Source organism: Nomascus leucogenys, chromosome 12 (assembly GCF_006542625.1).
Source record: "Nomascus leucogenys isolate Asia chromosome 12, Asia_NLE_v1, whole genome shotgun sequence".
In the NCBI taxonomy this organism is placed as follows: Eukaryota; Metazoa; Chordata; class Mammalia; order Primates; family Hylobatidae; genus Nomascus; species Nomascus leucogenys.
The window spans coordinates 29,735,693-29,756,599 of NC_044392.1; the positions used below are offsets into that span (position 1 = coordinate 29,735,693).

Genomic DNA, 20,907 nt, shown 5'->3' on the forward strand with positions numbered 1-20,907 from the left:
CTCTAGAGAAGGGGTCTGAACCTCCCAGTCACCTCTGGGTCTTAAGCTAGCTCCATTTACTGCTTTTCTTTTAGCCTTCACATCAAGGAATTCAGCCCATTTGCCTCTTCTGCTATGTACATGTGTTCTTTACCTGAGCCTTTCTGTCAGGTAACTGGGAACTAATATTCATATTCATTCTCATTCTCTGTCTCTCTCATTCTCTCTCTTTCTTCTCACTGGTTTTTCAGAAAGGTAACTGCTAGTAACCATCTATAAAGGGAAGGATAACAAAGCTAACAAAAACAGAATTATCCATAGGTTGAAGAAATATTAAAAGCACGAGTGTTAACTGTCAGGGGGCTAGACCTACCCTACTGTAAATACCATCACTAATTCTCTTTTTTTGTTTTTCAATACAAGATATTCTTTTCATGAACCGAGGAATTCAGCACACATTCTCCATATTCCTCAGTGAGGAGTCCCCCTACTTGGGATGTCTTGACCCAGCACTCTACAGCATAGATTTAATAGATATTCAGGGTAGAGAATGCTGACTGCTGCTAAAATGGCAATTTATGGATCAGCCACCATTTACTGAGCACTTAAATTATGGTTAATCAGTGTGTTAGATGTCCCATAGGTTTCAGGCATCATCTTGTTTAATCCTCACTAAGGTGGTATTACTATTATCATCATCATCCTCATTTCACAGATAAATTAACAAGACTAGAGAGGTTAAGCCCAAGGTCACACAGAAAGTATCAGAGCCAGGATTTCAGTCTAGGTCATTGAAACCCCAAGGCTGGGTTCTTATCCACTACACTACACTGCCCCTTCCCAGAACAGCCAGGCTCAAGTGGAATACATATTTGCAATTTAGAAGAATTTTCTTATTATTATACATACTATCAATGATTTCCTTCTCTAACAATTACCCTCATCCATGCACCACCAGAAAAATAAGCTTAGGGCATTTGCCTAATAGTTCGGAAGTAATGTTTATTTGTTTAAGACAACATGGGGAAAATCAGCCAAAGAAATATACTCTTTCTAAACCACCGTATTAGGAATGATAGAAGACAGTATGTCTGCCCTTCATGAAAGCAATTCCCACTCAGTACTTTCCACAACCCTTCCCTGTAGGCAAACACACAACATCTATAACAAAGTGAGGGTCAGGGAAAAAGAATCATGCAATGAGATAGAGAATGTTGATAAACCAAAATCACGTACTGGAAAGTTAAATAATTCAAACTTACTTTTTTGGTACACTTCTTCACAGTGTTGATTAATTCTTGTATTACCAGATCCACACTCTTCAAGGAAGGCCCTTTCAACTTTACAATCTGTTTCTTGACTATCGCTTCAAATGCCATGTCTGGAGTAAACAACCCTGTCCTGAAGGTAAGAAAGCAAGCAGCCCATGAGATTTTTTTAATTGAGTAATATTCAAAAATCTTTTGAAAAATGTTTAAATTAACATTCCATTTAAATTAAGCATGTAGTAGACCAAGTTTAAAAGTTACATAGTGCCCAAAATGTTTATATGGCACATCATGTGACCTTTAACTAATATTTAACTGTAATTTGTCTTACCTCACTGTTTCACAGCAATAAAAAGAAATGCTACAATAGAAATGGTGTTCTCAATTTAGATTCCTGTTTCTAAAAGATTCCAAAATCAATTCCTTGCCCTTTGTGGAACAGCAAGTGAGCTTCACTTTTTATACACTAAAATAGTAGAGTTTCTAGATTATACGATTTATCCATTCCAGGACAGCTATATTACTGTGAGCCTGATAGTTCCCAATCTGAGGTCCTGGGGTACTGGGAGTATAAGACAGTAAGGGGAGTTATGAATTAATTTTAATATTTCAAGATGCCTAAATAATAAATTTACAAAAATAACAAATGATAACCAAAATAACAAGTGTCTTCCTTTAGGCTCTAATTAATTCAAACTGGTGTTATAATAATGCTTTTCTCATGCTGAACAGGAGCTCAGGAAAGCAGATATATACATGTGCATGTGTATATGTGTTTCATAAAAAGTGAAAAATGATTACTCAAATTTAAACAAAAGGTCAGTAGAGAGAAGCTACAATAACAGGGGCCTTTGAACTCTGAACCTTGGCCATGACTGAAGGCTGGCAGGTTCCAGGCTTCGGCACTGGATCCTCCCCACTCCTAGGCCCTCTTCCCTCCCCTTGTCACCTATTCTTATTTAGTTAACTTCTTTTCCTGCAACTGAATTCTATGGTACCTTTTTTGGAAAGTCTTTTCAACACTTCCCTTATACCATCTTGACTTGACACCCCTTCTTACCATTTGCTTAGCACCCCATGCTCACATCTATTTCTAACTGTAGTAATCATACTATAATGGTAATTTCTCTGAACGAGGTACAGAATCAAATCCAAACTGTTTAGTACAATATTAAAATTTTTCCAATGTTTGACTCTAATCTTTCTTCACAGTTATTTTTCTCCTCGCCTTTCACGTACCCTATGCTTCAGTCAATTTGCCTTTGCTTATATGGTATGTCTTTGCCTTTGTCTATGATGCTCATTTTACCCTCTTAACAATTTTGGCCTATTCAAATCCCACCTGTGCTTTAAAGCCCAGATGCAAAGCAAGCACTTATAGTTCCAGTCTTTCCCCAGTCTTGCTGCTGAGACCTTCCTTCTTGGAAGCCCAGCATTCTATTTCACATTGCAGGATACAGAGTAGGGAGAGTTGTTACCCTATTTATCTTGATTTGCTCCATAAGGACTGTCTCCCTCCTTTGCTCATAGTCAGCGTTCGGTGTTAACAAAACAATGAAGAAAAACAAAGCATCTCTTCCATCAAGTCCTTCATGGGCAAAGAGGGCTTCTACTATTCAAATAGCCAATGGAATCAAATGGGAAAAAAAATTGTCAAACCAAGTATATATTTAAAGGCCTAAATAAGCATACCATGAGTATGTCTTATGCTCAGGACATTGTGCATTTCTTATCATCTTACAGGCAAATTTATAATAACCACCAACAATCTCCTGTTGGTAGGCATATAAATCAGAAATCGACAATTCTGAATTACTGAGATTTTGCAGTTATATTTGACAAAAGCCGTATATGGTAATGAGTTTTACAAGTGAAGTAAAAATACTGTATTTGGCTGAGTTCAAATACTGTATGACCCCAAAAAATGTAATTTGGTTCCACTGCATTTATCAGATAAACATGTCCAAATACCAGATCTGCCCAGCTAAAAAGCAAAACAGTTTCTACACCAAATGTATTCTGGATATGGTGGAGAAGAAATAGAATAGGGAGCTTAGAAATCCTATTGATGGTAAAAGAAAAAACATTAGATTTGGTTATAGATGTTTTCTCATCTTCACTTTGTAAACTCATATCTGCCCATACTATTTGAGATTTGTGGAGCAGATTGTCTAAATTTTAAAACAATAAATAACTCAAGCATCATAACTCCTTTGTAAAATCACCCATCACATGCAAACTCAGTGTCAAGCTTTGCCTTCTCAGGGTCTGTTCCCAGCATAGTCTCAACTTGGCCTTTTAGCAGAGGCTGAACCACAAATGACAACAGGCAGGGGCCACCTCCTTCATATGAGGCAATCTATGTACTAGGCAACTCAAGTTTTATTTCCTTGAATTAAGGACGCTGCAATTCAACATATGCTCATTAAGTTATGTTTAGCCTTCTGTACATGAAATGAAGAAATATGTGCTTTAAAATCATTTGTTGTTATCATAGTTCTTTAAAGAAATTGTTATGAACTGAATGTTTGTGTTCCCCTAAAACTTCCTATGTTGAAACCACACCCTTCAATGTGTTGGTAGTAGGAGGTGGGGCCTTTGGGAGGTAATTACATCATGAGGGCAGAACCCTCATTAATGGGATTAATGCCCTTATAAGAAGAGGCCAGAGAGCTAACTAGCTTTCTCTCTGCCACATGAGAACAGAATGAGAAGATAGCACTGTGCAGGCCAGAAAAGGGTTCTCACCAGAACCCGACCATGCTCACACCCTGACCTAGGATTTTCAAACTCCAGAACTGTCAGAAATAAATTTCTGTTGTTTATAAGCCACTCAGTCTGTGGTCATTTGTTACAGCAGTCCAAACAGACTAATATAGAAGGTAATTTAGAATAATCTCACTTTAAACAAGGGGAAATTCAGACACAAGTTCCACCCCACCCCCAACCCCATCCAGCTCAGGTCCCTCTGCTCTCCTGACTGCATTCCTCAAGCCAGTCCCAATGCATATGCATGACTCTTGGCTCCATGGATACATGCTGTGCCCTCTCACCTCTTTGCCTTTGGTCATCCCACCCCTTCCACCGGAAAGCCCTTTTATTTATCCTCCAGCCTCAACAACCTCCATTCCATCCTTCCATCCTCTCCTGTCTCATCACGCTGCCACGCACTTCATATACATGCCCCCACATGCATAAGCACACATGCACACACAACACCTCCTGGACTGTTGAAATCATCCTCTCCACAGGCAAGGATAAACTTGAAATTAACTACCTCCATTAATCTTTCCCAATCTTGCTCCACAACACTAGTCAAAATTAATCTGTCCCTTCTCTGGTGTAAGTAATGATTAATTATGAGCATGTCTGGCCTCCCTCATGAAAAATGAAGGCTCTGGAGAATGAGGTCTTGCTAATCTGCAAATCCCTTATTGTGCAGAGTACAGGTTGGAAGTGCAGAAAATGTTTTTGCTTTTTCACTTGGAAAAAACTGACTATAGCAATACAGGAAGTTACCATTAAACCCCAAAGTAGGATTTCCTGTTTCTTTCTCCCACTTCTGTATTCTACCCTGTTCAATGATGAAAAGATGAGTTTCCTAGCCATTTATAAACACGAATTTTATTTTGGTAGCTTGAGCAGATGACAAGAAAAATGTGAATCACTTGCCTGATACCATGTATGTTTTTGATTGCATAGCTTATTTCTCTTCGCAATTCTTTCTCATTGAACTCCATCTGCAGATGCAAAATGAGCCACGGTTATGACACTTAATTCCTTTGAATAATATTGTTGAACATTACAGAATGAGAATAACTTGACTTCATTATTAATAAGTGGATACTCATGTCTTTCCTAACCTAAACCCAGATGGTCAAAACATCTGTTTATATAAAGTTCAAGGCAACATAGAACACTAGGGGTTTTGGGGAGTTTGGGGGCAGTGGATTTTAACTCTGTTATAGATATGGAGTGCTATGCATAAGGATGCCTTCTGGACATAAATCTAGCCATTCATTTGAAATGTATAATTCTTCATCCTTTTGCTGAATATGGTAAATTTGAGGGCACAGGAGAATACATAAATGAGAGTATCACCTGATGTGCAGTAGCAGTACAGATGTCCTGAAATTAACAATGGCTGTCTTTTGTCCCTGGCCACTTAAAACATTTGAGTTAAAGGCCTCTTTGTAAAAGAAAATTAGTAATATTTTAAAAAGACAACACAGGACAGATTACTATACAAATATTTCTCAGAAGTGCTAGGTACCATAAATCTACTTGCAAGTAGGATCAAAGTGTCACAGAGCCTAGACCGCAAAGGGATAGCCGAAGAACATTGAGTTCAGTCCTGACTTCTGAGATTTGGCCTCTCCAGCTTCATTGTCTGTCCATTTCCCCCCCTCACAGTTTATGCCCTAGAATGATGAATTGCTCTAGGTTTCTACCCACAACCGATGGCTTCATAGCTCAGGGCCTTTATCATTCCTCTCCTGTCTGGATCACCTCCTCCTGTAACCTACCTCTTCCTGCTTAACTAGCTGCTCATACTTCCAAACTCAGCTCAGAAGGCTGGTTCCCTTACACACTTGAGCTGGGATTCATGTCTGTGGGCTGTGTTTCCATAGCACCCTTTGCTGAAGTTTATCACTTTACTTAGCACATTTTAATGAAATTATCTATTTATCCATTTGCCTCCCACACAAAGACATAAGCACTCGCCTCTGTTTGAGACAAGTAGCATGGTCCCTAAAACTACTCAACTGCCTATTGGGCATTTTACACTTAGCACATCCAAAACAGAACTCCTAATTCACTTCTCCATACAAACAGAGCTTTTCCTCTGTTTCCCTCATCTGATAGGCACTACCACTCACTCAGCTGTGAAAGCCAAAACCTTGGAATTCATCTCAAAACTTCTTTTTCTTCCATTCCCCCATTTGAATCGAAGTCCTAGCAACTTTATCTCCAAAACCCCAAAGCCACCCATCTCTCTATCCTTTCTTGCTGGGGCACTTTTATTGGGAAGCTAAAGAAGTTTAATTCTCAGCGTTTCCCCCCTGCACAAGCCTCTTCCAAGACCCTGTGCCTGTGTGTTTATAATTTTGTATTCTTCTTCAATTTAAAATTGTAGAAGCTTTAGACTCCACAGAAAATGAATCCACCCCTGGGTCTGGTCTACTGTTCTCCTCACTCTCTTAGCTCTTTACAATCCAGCAGGTATACTATTCTTCTAAAAACATCAACAAATCAAGTCACATTACTGCTTAAAACCCTCCTGTAACTTCCCATTGTTAAGCATAAAGACTTTACCTCAACCTAGAAAGCTTTGTGTGAACTGGACACTTCCTCCCTCTCTGAATTCATTCATGCCCCTCTCCTTCATCAGCCACATCTGTTCTTCACCTGTCATACTTTAGTGCCTTACCCGAGGTTGCTACTTGTGCCTTGAACCATCCCTTTCCCCCAGTTCTTTACCCAGCTGACCTCTTCATGCCAGTCTGGGCACAGTCTAAATGTCCTCTGCTCAGACAGAATTTGCCTGATTATTCCATTAAAAGTGGCTCATCCGTCCCCTCTCTCATATCATTTTACATAAAAACATTTGAAACTTTTGTATTTGTCTATTTGTTAATTTTCTGTCTTTCCCCACTAGACAAGCAAGGGTCTTCTCTGTCTTAATCACTGGCACCTAGAAATTTGGTGCATAGTACATGCTTAAGAAATATTTTTAAATTAATTAGACAACAAACATAGGAAACTCAATTAGTATTTGTGTTTGAAATGTAGTTAAATCTTATTAAATAAAATCAGAATCATCAGTAAGAACATATTTCTCTCCTGAATTTCATTATCTGAATATGGAGGTTTTGTTCAAAGAACTATGTTAGTTCTATACCACTCACACAATATTGTATCAAGTTGTATAAAACAGAATATGGAAGTGAAGTGAAGCTAAGGAAAAAAATAACGTTTGATACAAACCTTTACTATCTCAAAAGGAAAGCGTTCATGAAAAATACGATTGATTTTAGCACCACCTGAGAGTTCCAGGGTATCTACTTGATCCCCTGACCCTTCAATTCTCTTCTCAAAGTCCACAGCAAATTGCTGAACCATCCTGTAATTGTTAAAGAGAAATAGATTCAAGTCAAAGTTACAAGCCTTTGCACTCTTCATTTTCTTTTCCTATGATTATTTGTTAGAATCCTTTTCCAGGTGCTCCTAGTGGCACCTACTGGCAGAGTTAACATTGCACTCTATGTAGCACTCACAGTGTGATTATATGAAATACACATCATTAAGATTTTAGACACTTAATTAGAATAAATATTTAAATATAGTTGTCTTTCAATGCATTCTGTTCATTTGATTGCAGTCATAAAATGGTATTTAAAGAATACTTGAAATAGAGAGTTAATCAATTAAACTTTATGTAGAATAGTCAAATGGACCTGAACTCCTATGACAACACAACCACCTAGTGTCCCAAATGCTCCAGCTCTATTACTCCCCCAATGTCACAGCCTCAGTCTCTCCTCATATTCATCCCTAGGTGATCTCAATGTTGCCATAGTTTCAAGGGTTATTGAGAAATAGTTTCTCCACACCTTCCGCTTTAGCCCATAACTCTCAGAAGAATGAGTGGCCCATATGCTCAACTGTACTGGATGTTTATTTCCTCTTAGCTGCCTTGAACTCAACACACCTAAAACAACCTCTCAATTTCTTTCACTCCCAAACCTGCTGATCCTCCTGCATTCCCAAATCTCTCCTCATGGTGGATGATACCACCCACCCCAGGCAGGGAATCTGGGGCATCCAGCATACCTCCCTTTCCCTCACCCAACAGTTGCAGGGAGCCACCAGTTGTAGGTAACTTCTCCTCCATTACAGCTCAGCTGGTTGAGCTCTTCCTCCTCACACCTACTGACACTGCCTTGGTTCAGCTCGCAGCAATGCCTCCCAGCATCACTGAAGGCTCCTCTAAATGATCATCCTGCTTTCGAGTTTATCTTTGTCAAAGTCAGACCTCACCCTATCAGAATAACACAGATTTGTGACCCCTCTAATCTAGCTCTAGCCTTGTTTTTCAATGGATCCCCACAATTTGATAACACAATCAAAACTCTTTAGCCCATCTCCCAGTATTTTATGGTCTGGCCTTGGCTGCCTCTTCAGCCCCATCTCTTACCACTCATCCCAATCACCTTCCAGCCAACCATAAGAAAGCCATTGCAATTCCCCAAATGCACCATGTCCCTGCGCTTTTACACTTTTCTTTCTGCTCAGAGCACCATTCTTTCTGTCCCTTGCTGCTTTGCCTGACTAATTTTTACATGTTCTTTAAGACTCAGCTCAAGCACTGGTTCTTCCCAGAAACTTTTCATGATCCATGACTCTATCCAGCACCACTTCTCATCGCCCCTCCTCTGCATCTTCAGCGTGTTTCCTGCAGAGCACTTGGCACAGCACATTAACATTGCCATGTCTATTAGTCACTCTCCTAAGGGCAAGGACTGTGTGTTTTCTTTACCTTTCCCTGCTCAACATAATTGGGAGATTTAATAAATATTTGTCCCATGAAAGAATGAATTACCTTACACTGGCTGTTAAAAAAAAAAAAGAAAGAAGAAAGAAAGAAAGAAAGAAAGAAAGAAAGAAAGAAAGAAAGAAAAAAAGAAAAAGAAAGAAAGAAAGAAAGAAAGAAAGAAAGAGGAAAAAAAACACAACTATTTTCATTTGTGATTACCAGGTTTAGAAACTCTAATTTAAACATACTGGAACTAATTTCAAATTCAAAATCTAAAAGGAAAAAAATTCAAACTATCTAAAACTTGTATCTTTTCATTCCCTTCCATCAAAATCATGGATGAATGAAAAGTAACTGAAAATTATTTAGGCCAAAGAAGCTAGACTGTAATTGGATTTAGTTATGTTCATGTATATGCTAATTTTATTTTTTAAAAACACCTGGAGAGGTATGACATACACACTGAGACATAAAAAATTTTTCAGAAAGTGTACCTCTAGCTGCTCCTTCCCCTAAACCCTATTTATACCTCAGCCACCTGGCCCATTTACTAATCCTAGAACAAATGTTACCGAAGTTCTCATGATTCTCTTGCCCTCCTCCTTCCACATGACAAGGTCTTCTCCTACCTCAGGGCCTCTGTTTTCTCTGCAAATTCACATCCTTCCTCACATTTAACTGCTTCCTCACCTGGGCTCCCTTAGTATTTTACACTTACAGAAACATAGCATTTATTAGCTTTAACACAATTAATTGTGTTAAATTGCGTTAACTTTTATGTCTGTTTTTCCCTACTCTACTGGGACTTCTTGAGAGCAAGAATCTTATTATCTTATCTTATCGTTCATTTCACAGAACCAGACACTGAGTGCATGAAGAGATTAGAGGAAGGAGGAAGAACAGAGAAAGGAAGGCAGGAGGGAAGGATAGAAGAGAGAAAAGAAATAGGTCAGAAAGAATAGGGCCATAAAGAAGGAGCTGAATCAGCCCTCTGCAAATCAAGAATCTAGCTGTGAAAAGTTCTGTAATCTGAGTCCAATAAAGTCACAGAGGCAAGACCCAGTATTTGCAAGCACAATAGTTTTAGTTGGATATTAAGATAACGACCTAGGGCCTAAACAGAAATAGCTTTCTCTGTAACTTGAAGAGTTTTTGCAAGAGCTCAACAAAACCCAAGAATGAAAAGAAAGAATAAATTAGGAAAGAGTTATATCTGAAAAAAAACAAAAAAAAACTCTTTCCTTTGTATAATATTTTTAATGAGGAAATATAGGATGAAGCAATTAATATTGTATTTAAATATTTGAGCATTTGGGAATCTCCTCACAAAGAAAGAAATTATAGTGTGCACTTTAAATGCCAGTTGAAGGATGCTTTGATTGCCAGGCTGCTGGGGAGAAAAGCACGCCATAAGAGGTACCAAACATCATCTTCAGAGGTAGACCTCGGGTATCCTGCAGTGTGTGCTGGGCAGGGGAGCCTTCCCGTTGAGAGGGACTTGACACAAGTGGAAGCACAGGATAAAGGAACTGATGGCAACAGAAGGATTTGAGGGAGAGAAGAAAGTGTAAGACATAAAGAGCTAGGAATTCTCTAATAATTCTCTGCTATTCTACCCCAAGACACCACAGGGATAACTCTAGTAACCCAGAGATAAGATGGGAAGATCATGAAGGGGTGAAAAGATGCTTGGCAGTTTCACATTTGCATTTTCAAAGGACTACATTAAAATCATTACGTAAAAGGAAAAATAACTACAGTCTTATTGTTAGCACTTTTTAATTAAATCCTTGGTTCTCATTCCACTGAAAAATGCACACAAATAAGTTACATGAAATAATTGGAATAAAGGATAATAAGTACAATTGACATCCATAGAAACAGCTGAAAAATACAAATGATATTTTCATCTGTATTTACCCACTTCTAAGACAAGGGACAAAAATTCCCGCTGGGTCATCCCTAATGGTTTTACTCACTTAATCCAGTTTTAAAAACACAATTTAAATGGGCATGGGGATGCTCAACTGGTAAGTTGATAATAACAGAATAATACCAATAATTCTTGTTCAAAAAAGCATAAAAATTCAAGAGTTATTGTGTATCATATAGATAGCCTCATATAGTTTACTTGCTACCTAAGAAGCAACATGACAAATAGACTAAGGCAATAGAAAACTAAAGAAATTAGATTAAAATGCTGAGCCAAGGAAGGGAAAGGTGACCTACTGCAGCAATGCTTTGGTCTTCCTGGTTGGGTCTTCCGGTTTAAAATTTTTGTAGGCTTCTACTTCATGTTCTATGGAGAGCAACTGTCCCTGTAGTTTGTTCCTGAAGTTTGGTAGGGTATCCCGAATGTGGTTGGTAAGTTGCTAAATAAAACAAAATCATACACACAGATTGAAGATTGAATCATATACACAGATTAAAGATTAACTCATGAGACAAAGATCCGCCTCCATTGTTTTTCTAATAATTCAAAATTTCAAACATATGTCTGCATTTGAGATTGACTATTACGTAGATAGGGAGAAGAAACACCAACTCCCTCCTCCACTGCACTTCAGAGATGCTCAAAATTCCTTCCTTTAGAGTGACTCACTTGAGCTATCTCTTTAAATCCAGAAGACCCTGTTAAAATGCAGCTAATGTTACTAATGAGGCTGCCCAATAACACCTTAGCATGGATTGATTTACCAGGTCTCCTACCTTGTAGAAAGGAACCTTAAGTTAGAATGTGATAGAAATGAAGGAAGCTAGGAGTCACAGGTGCTGCCCGGTGTTCTCAGGACTAAGTGGTTTACCACACTGATGAAGCTCAGGTAGCCAAGGTGCCAGAGGCACCTGTCAGCTGTTAATTTGCTCCACATTCTCAGCTGAGGCAGAAACTTACTCCTACTTCCATCTCTAGGCCCCAGTGCAACTCCATGACTGAGTAAGGGAAAGCTCTCTCTGCTATTGAAGGCTTGACATAACCGTCTACTTGGAATTTCCACTGAGATCAGCAGGCACCTCAAGCTCGGTACAATGAAACTTCTCCAAAAGCCTAAGAGTGCATGATTAATTAAGAACAAAGGTGAGATAAAAACCCAGATTGTTTAGGTCTTACGGCCTTTCTATTACAATGCGGTTAAACAAAAGTCTGAATTAAAAGAAAAAACAGATAATCTTGAACTTCCTAAGTGATGAACTTGAAATCAATAAAAAGAATATAAACTTCCTAGAAATTCAGAAAAAAGAAAAAATATTAAAAGTAAGGAGAATTAATACACCCCGATTGACTGAAGAAACTATTTTAAGTCATCTTTATGTTTATCTAAGGTTACCTGAATATATTTATTAAATAAATCTAGAGTTATTTGTCAATAGTTTATAACTGTATTACCCCCTTGCTCGCAGTAATAAATTGTTGTTAGCACCCTGGCATGCATTGCTGTTCTAACTATGAAGCAGGCAACAAAAGAGCTGAGAGGACAGCATTCCCAATAGCAACATCACAAGAGACAAGGACCCAAATCTAACAGAAACAGCAACCACAAGAAACCAGCAACCAACTGATTGCCATGTGAACTGGTAAATAATAAAAATACCTGATTTCCACCTTTTGCTTCTCAGACATCTCCAGAGCAAAGCAATACTGTGCCTTTCTAAAACACTTCTTCCCCTGGCTTCCATGACTCCAGCTCCTCTCATTTTTCTGCTATCCATTCTGGATGTATCTTCTCTATTTCCTTGGACAATTCACTCTCTTTCCCAGAAGAGTAATTACTGAAATTCCTCAAATCTGGGTCCAAGGTCTCTTTTTTGTTTACTGTCTGTACTCTCTTAAGGGAATCTCATTCCATCCTGGCTTCAATAAACATCCAAATACCTATAGCTGTAAGATGTTGCCTCCAAACAAGATTTATCTTTGCTGTGGCGTGCATATTTGACCAGCTGCTTGACTTCTCCTCTTGGATGTGTCAATGATATCTCAAGCTCAACATGTCCAAAATCAAGTGTTTGATCTTCCCTTCAGGGTTCTCCATCTTGGTGACTTCATAAGAATCTGGAAACCTGGGATGTAACCTTGACTCCACCTCTCCCATCACCCAACAGCTCTAATCTACCACTTAGTCCTCAATTTTCCTGAATATTTCTCAAACCCGCCCCTTTTTTTCCTCTCCACTGGCCCTTACCACAACCAAATTCCCATAATCTCTCACTTTTACTCCTAACTGGTCTACTCTTGGTCTTCTTGTCAATACCATATTCTTTTTTCACCCAAGGATCTGATCTTATTGTTCCTCTACTCAGGACCTTAAATGACTCCTCATTGGTCTTAGGTAAGAGCCAAAATCCTCAATTTGGTCTAGAAACATTACAGGATTCAGCCACTGCCTACATCTCCAATATCATCTAATACAACTCACTACCTCTTTCTCTGCCTTCCCCCCACAGTGAAAATTTCATTCAATTTTTCAAAAATGTCATGTCATTTTCCAGTATTTTCCATATAAATTATCCCACAGGATCAGAAGTATTGGTACACATACATAGCCATAGAATTATCTTAGTTTCAAACATAGTATAAATATTCTTGAGGCAATAAAGAGAGAGTGATTATCCAGGAAAGGAGAAATCTTCAGTTAAAAAAAAATCATTCAATTTTTAGTCAATGAGAATCCAATTGTGTCATAACTTGGGGATCACCTGTAATAACCTAATAGTCAACCACCTCCTTCCGTTTTTCCAGTATTCAAAACCTAACTCATTTCCAGCTTTATCCTTCTAATCATATTAGTGGTTTTCCTCTGAGATTTTTTCAGTTTATTTGTATTTTTTGTAGGTCAATACAGCTGTGAAAGCAGTATTCTAAAGAGAATTTTGACAGTGCAAAATATATTTGGTAGAGTGTTAGCATTCTTGCATAACAATGCTCCTTTTCTAAAATATATTCATATTTTTAAATGATACAATCATAGTGATGTTTCCTAGTGTCCAAATATTTATCCTTAATTAAAAAGTATAAACTTTACAATAGTCTGTATTGTATCTCTTAAAATGGAATTATAACATAATTTTTTATTTTCTAAAATTTCTTCTCAGTTGTTTTGCCTAAATGGTTCAGGTATAATGTCACATATTGTGACAGCTATTGATACTTTCCAGGAGCTAAGAATCAGAAATCTACTTGATTGATTAATTGATTGCCTGATTAAGTTCGTATGTAACAGTTAAAGCATAACTTATAGGAATATTTATGAGAAAGGCTGCTAATCACATTAAGTCAATATAATCAAAAGTCAGGGAGGGGGCCCTGCATTCAATGACAATGATGCTTGTCATAACACTTAACTCCAAAAGGGGAAGGAATATCTGTAACCAAGTAACAGCATTGAGGATTTATGGAAGAAGTGTGTGCATAGTGCATGGAGCGGGGTAGGCAGAAGTCCCAATTTTAAATTATTGTGGGAAAAGGGGTTATCTAGAAAAGCATCTTAGATGAGTGGAAATCAATGATTATTTAATTAGGATTTGTGATTCTGAAGATTTTAAATTAAGAAACAAATCAATTCTAAATAAAGCCATGAAAAAAATTTAACAGAAAGTGTAACCTAGCCATTACAGACTGGTGCCTGAAAAACAGATCCCAAGAGATCAACTTTTCAAAGCTCTAAAAATTTAACTTCTCAAGATAACTACACATTACAAATGAATATATGCTAAAATGTATATCCCTGTTCACTGTTCCTAAATAGGTATGTGTTTCTGCTTTGAGAATTGTTCTTGCAATAATAGGAAGGTGAGTTCTATTCACTGAGAATGGTAATAGTGTGAATCTGAGGTACTAATATTCATTTTTAAAATCCCTGTCATTGAAGCTGCATGTCTTGTTTTGGAAAAAAAATAAACTTAAAAATAATAAATATTAAGTCCAGCACCCACTTACATATTTATAATTGTTGCTTGAAAGAACATTTTTACCTGATTAAGGACCTTCTGCAGGTGTGGGGTTCCCATTCGGTCAGCGATATGTCTGTAAGCCGGGTGGGAAAGGAAAAACTTCCTCTCTGCCAGCATGGCTGCCTTTATGTCCTTCTTCCCATCTATGTCCTTCTGGCTTCTGTTTACCACCCCCACGTAACCTGAAACAAAACACAAATCTATGGAGTTGGGGACACTTTTTGTGGCTTATTCTAGGGAGATTTCAAGGCTCTCACATAGGCAGACTAAGAAAGGCAAAACTAGTTTTAGGCCTGAAGACTGAGTTCCTTTATAAAACTCAACGGGAAACATCAGTATTGAACACAGGCTGCTGATTGAGCTCACGATAATTTTTTAGCATCAATACAATAATGCCTCTCACCCTTAAACTGTGTGCATTTTAAGAGAGTGTGTATCTTAGCAGTTTTGTCATATAGCAGGCAAGTAAATACCAGGCTTACAATAGTATAAGTTTATGTAGCCTATGATGAATATTTATAACCTCCCTTCAAACTCCTTCCTTTTCCTGTTTTCTTATTCCTGTTATTTTAAGGAATAGTTCTCCCTTTGGATTATTTTCTAATATATCATTTGGGAACATACAGCCATTCCATAAAAAGTATAACTAATAATAAATCCATTCCTCACAACTGAGAAGGCATTAAAACCAAACCTCCTAGTGGCTTCCCAATCATTTCTCTTCCATATAACAACAACAACAAAAGTCTTGTATAGACCACAGTACATTACCCCTGCGAAGAGGCAACAGTTTGTTCTCTAGAACATCCCTGGCATCTGTTCCTTCATCCATAAGGTCCAGTTTGGTGATAACTCCAATGGTTCTCAGACCTGCATCATAAACAAACCCAACATTACACAATTTGCAGAGGACTAAAAAATTTTAGACATATATGTCGCAATGCTAAATGTAAAGCACATTTTCCTGGTCCTTTTCCCATTTCCTTCTGTCTTACTTTGTTTTCTAAGTGCTACTTGAGTTTGGTGATTTCAATGTGATGAAGAGGACAGTTGCCAAACCACCCATCCAGAAGATAACCTTCAACCCAAGGGAGAAAAACAAATAGCTATAGCACAAAAATAATTTCGAAATATAAGAGTTTATTTTTGTACCATGCATATATGGAAATTATACATTTTCATTTTGCTCCTAAGTTCTCCACCTAATATGAATATTTGAAATTTTTATGTATTACATTATTGAAAGCAAATAAACAAATAAATAGGTTATACATGGACCAATGATGAGAGTGTGTCATAAACCAAGGATTACTATTGATCCAGTTCTAATCACTGAGGTCAAAAAAATTAAAAGAAGAAAAGCAGGTAAAGTGCCATCACCAAAAATAAACCTGTAAGCCACACAGCATTCACTATGCCTTAGAAAAGGAAATAAGATTTAATGGAAAGAAGACTGTACTAAGAATTACAAAGCTTGGATTCTAGTCTCAAGGCAAGTCACCAAAACTCCCCAGGTCTCAGTTTTCCTCATCTGTCAAATAAAGAGTTAGAAACCATGATCTCCAAGGTTTCTTCCAGTAATAAATAATGTAAGAACCTAGATATTTTGTGTAGCACGTCAGATACATGATATTTGTCATTTGCTTTCTTCATTTCAAATGGACAGTATTTGCCTAGTAATTTATATTGCTTTTTGTTTTATTTTACTGTAAGTTACAGGATACAAGTGCAGAATGTGTAGATCTGTTACATAGGTATACGAGTGCCGTGGTGGTTTGCTGCACCTATCAACCCATCATCTAGGTTTTAAGCCCTGCATGCATTAGCTATTCGTCCTAATGCTCTCCCTCCTCTCATCCCCAACATCCTGACTGACCCCAGTGTGTGTTGTTCCCCTCCCTGTGTCCATGTGTTCTCATTGTTCAACTCCCACTTGTGAGTGAGAACATGTGGTGTTTGGTTTTCTGTCCTGTATCAGTTTGCTGAGAATAATGGCTTCCAGCTTCATTCATGTCCCTGCAAAGGACACGAACTCATTCCTTTTTATGGCTACATAGTATTCCATGGTGTATATGTACCACATTTTCTTTAGCAGTCTATCATTGATGGCCATTTGGGTTGGTTCCAATTCTTTGCTACTATAAATAGTGCATCAATAAACATACATATGCATGTGTCTTTATAGTAGAATAATTTATATTTCTTTGGGTATATACCCAGTAATGGAATTGCTGGATCAAATGGTATTTCTGGTTCTAGATCCTTGAGGGATTGCCACACTGTCTTCCACAATGGTTGAACTAATTTACACTCCCACCAACAGTGTAAAAGCATTCCTATTTCTCCACATCCTCTCCAGCATCTGTTGTGTCCTGACTCTTTAATGATCGCCATTCTAAATGGCATGAGATGGTATCTCATTGTGGATTTGATTTGCATTTCTCTAATGACCAGTGATGATGAGCTTTTTTTCATATGTTTGTTGGCTACATAAATGTCTTCATTCGAGAAGTATCTGTTCATAACCTTTGCCCACTTTTTGATGGGGTTGTTTTTTTCTTGTAAATTTGTTTATGTTCCTTGTAGATTCTGGATATTAGCCCTTTGTCAGATGGGTAGATTGCAAAAATTTTCTCCTACCCTGTAGGTTGCCTGTTCACCCTGATGATAGTTTCTTTTGCTGTGCAGAAGCTCTCTAGTTTAATTAGATCCCATTTGTCAATTTTGGCTTTTATTGCCATTGCTTTGGTGTTTTGGTCATGAAGTCTTTGCCCATGTCCTGAATGGTATTGCCCAAGTTTTCTTTTATGGTTCTTATGGTTTTGGGTCTTACATTTAAGTCTTTAATCCATCTTGGGTTAATTTTTGTATAAGGTGTAAGGAAAGGGTCCAGTTTCAGTTTTCTGCATATGGCTAGCCAGTTTTCCCAACACCATTTATTAAATAGGAAATCCTTTCCCCCTTGCTTGTTTTTGTCAGGTTCATCAAAGATCAGATGGTTGTAGATGTGTGGCGTTATTTCTGAGGCCTCTGTTCTGTTTCATTGGTCTATATATCTGTTTTGGTAGCAGTACCATGCTGTTTTGGTTACTGTAGCCTTGTAGTATAATTTGAAGTCAGGTAGTATGACGCCTCCAGCTTTGTTCTTTTTGCCTAGGATTGTCTTGGCTACGTGGGCTCTTTTTGGTTTCCATATGAAATTTAAAGTAGTTTTTTCTAATTCTCTGAAGAAAGTCAGTGGTAGCTTGATAGAGGTAGCATTGAATCTATAAATTACTTTGGACACTATGGCCATTTTCATGATATTGATTCTTCCTATCCAGGAGCATGGAATGTTTTTCCATTTGTTTGGGTCCTCTTTTATTTCCTTGGGCAGTGGTTTGTAGTTCTCCTTGAAGAGGTCCTTCACATGCCTTGTAAGTTGGATTCCTAGGTATTTTATTCTCTTTGTAGCAATCATGAATGAGAGTTCATGCATGATTTGGCTCTCTGTTTGTCTCTTATTGGTGTATAGGAATGCTTGTGATTTTTGCACATTGATTTTGTATCCTGAGACTTTGCTAAAGTTGCTTATCAGCTTAAGGAGATTTCAGGCTGAGACGATGGGGTTTTCTAAATATACAATCATGTTATCTGCAAACAGGGATAATTTCACTTCCTCTCTTCCTATTTAAATATGCTTTATTTCTTTCTCTTTCCTGATTGACCTGGCCAGAACTTCCAGCGCTATGTTGAATAGGAGTGGTGAGAGAAGGCATCCTTGTTTTGTGCCAGTTTTCAAAGGGAATTCTTCCAGCTCTTGCCCATTCAGTATGATATTGGCTGTAGGTTTGTCCTAAATAGCTCTTATTATTTTGAGATATGTTCCATCAATACCTAGTTTATTGAGAGTTTTTAGCATGAAGGGATGTTGAATTTTGTAGAAGGCCTTTCTGCATCTATTGAGATAATCATGTGGTTTTTGTTGTTGGTTCTGTTTATGTGATGGATTACGTTTATTGATTTGCATATGTTGAACCAGCCTTGCATCCCAGGGATGAAGCCAACTTAATCGTGGTGGATAAGCTTTTTGATGTGCTGCTGGATTAGGTTTGCCAGTACTTTATTGAGGATTTTTGCATCAATGTTCATCAGGGATATTGGCCTGAAATTTTCTTTTTTTATTGTGTCTCCACCAGGTTTTGGTATCAGGATGATGCTGGCCTCATAAAATGAGTTAGGAAGGAGTCCTCTTTTTATATAGATTGGAATAGTTTCAGAAGGAATGCTACCAGCAACTCTTTGTACCTCTGGTAGAATTTGGCTGTGAATCTATCTGGTCCTGGGCTTTTTTTTGCTTGGTAGGCTATTAATTACTGCCTCAATTGCAGACTTGCTATTGGTCTATTCAGGGATTCAACTTCTTCCTGGTTTAATTTTGGGAGGGTGTATGTGTCTAGTAATTTTTCCATTTCTTGTAGATTTCCTAGTTTATTTGCAGAGAGGTGTTTATAGTATTCTCTGATAGTAGTTTGTATTTCTGTGGGATCAGTGGTGATATCCCCTTTATCATTTTTTATTGTGTCTATTTGATTCTTCTCTCTTTTATTCTTTATTAATCTGGCTAGCAGTCTATTTTGTTAATCTCAAAAAACCAGCTCCTGGATTCATTGATTTTTTGAAGGGCTTTTCATATCTCTATCTCCTTCAGTTCTGCTCTTATCCTAGTTATTTCTTCTCTTCTGCTAGTTTTTGAATTTGTTTGCTCTTGCTTCTCTAGTTCTTTTAATCGTGATGTTAGGGTGTCAATTTTAGATCTTTCCTGCTTTCTCCTGTGGGCATTTAGTGCTATAAATTCCTCTATAAACACTGCTTTAGCTGTGTCCCAGACATTCTGGTATGTTGTGTCTTTATTCTCATTGGTTTCAAAGAACTTATTTATTTCTGCCTTAATTTTGTTTTTTACCCAGTAGTCATTCAGGAGCAGGTTGTTCAGTTTCCGTGACGTTGTGTGGTTTTCAGTGAGTTTCTTAATCCTGAGTTCTAATTTGATTGCACTGTGGTCAGAGAGACTGTTAGTTATGATTTCCATTCTTTTGCATTTGCTGAGGAGTGTTTTACTTCCAATTAGGTGGTCAGTTTTGGAGTGTGATGTGGTGCTGAGAAAAATGTATATTCTGTTGATTTGGGGTGGAGAGTTCTGTAGATATCTTAGGTCCTCTTGGTCCAGAGCTGAATTCAAGTCCTGAATATCCTTGTTAATTTCCTGTCTCGTTGACCTAATATTGACAGTAGGGTGTTAAAGTCTCCCACTATTATTATGTGGAAGTCCAAGTCTCTTTGTAGGTCTCTAGGAACTTGCTTTATGAATCTGGATGCTCCTGTATTGGGTGCATTTATATTTAGGATAGTTAGCTCTTCTTGTTGCATTGATCCCTTTACCATTATGTAATGCCCTTCTTTGTCTTTTTTGATCTTTGTTGGCTTAAAGTCTGTTTTATCAGAGACTAGGATTGCAACCCCTGCTTTTTTTTGCTTTCCATTTGCTTGGTAAATCTCCTTCCATCCCTTTATTTTGAGTCTATGTGTGTCTTTGCACATGCGATGGATCTCCTGAATACAGCACACGGATGGGTCTTGACTCTTTATCCAATTTGTCTGTGTGTGTGTGTTTCTTGAGACAGACTATTGCTCTGTCACCCAGGCTGTAATGCAGTGGCACAATCTCTGCTCACTGCCACCTCTGCCTCCCAGGTTCCAGCGATTCTCCTGCCTGAGCCTCCTGAGTAGCTGGGACTATGAGCGCATGCCACCACGCCTGGCTAATTTTTGTATTTTTTAGTAACAGGGTTTCACCATCTTGGCCAGGCTGGTCTCGAACTCCTGACCTCATGATCCACCCACCTCGGCATCCTAAAGTGCTGGGATTACAGGTGTGAGCTACTGTGCCCAGCCCAGTCTGTGTTTCTTAATTGGGTGATTTAACCCTTTTACATTTAAGGTTAATATTGTTATGTGTGAATTTGATCCTGTCATTATGATGCTAGCTGGCTATTTTGCCTGTTATTTGATGCAGTTTCTTCATAGTGTCAATGGTCTTTACAATTTGGTATGTTTTTGCAGTGGCTGCTATCAGTTGTTCCTTTCCATATTTAGTGCTCCCTTCAGGAGCTCTTAAGAGTAAGGCAGTCCTGGTGG

At 38.1% G+C, this 20,907-nt stretch overlaps 1 protein-coding gene across 8 annotated transcripts in view; it reads right to left on the reverse strand.

The window, feature by feature from the left end:
* The window catches only part of DNM3 (dynamin 3), a 600,443-nt gene that overhangs the window by 379,733 nt on the left and 199,803 nt on the right, over positions 1 to 20,907 (reverse strand). For all 8 annotated transcript variants that reach the window (XM_012511535.2, XM_030823969.1, XM_003258880.3 and 5 more), the window contains exons 5-10: positions 15,502 to 15,600; positions 14,752 to 14,912; positions 11,014 to 11,156; positions 7,236 to 7,371; positions 4,920 to 4,987; positions 1,242 to 1,380 (exon numbers count right to left, since the gene is read on the reverse strand). In XM_012511535.2, coding sequence (XP_012366989.1) covers positions 1,242 to 1,380; positions 4,920 to 4,987; positions 7,236 to 7,371; positions 11,014 to 11,156; positions 14,752 to 14,912; positions 15,502 to 15,600 — 746 coding nt within the window. The remainder of the gene's footprint in view (positions 1 to 1,241; positions 1,381 to 4,919; positions 4,988 to 7,235; positions 7,372 to 11,013; positions 11,157 to 14,751; positions 14,913 to 15,501; positions 15,601 to 20,907) is intronic.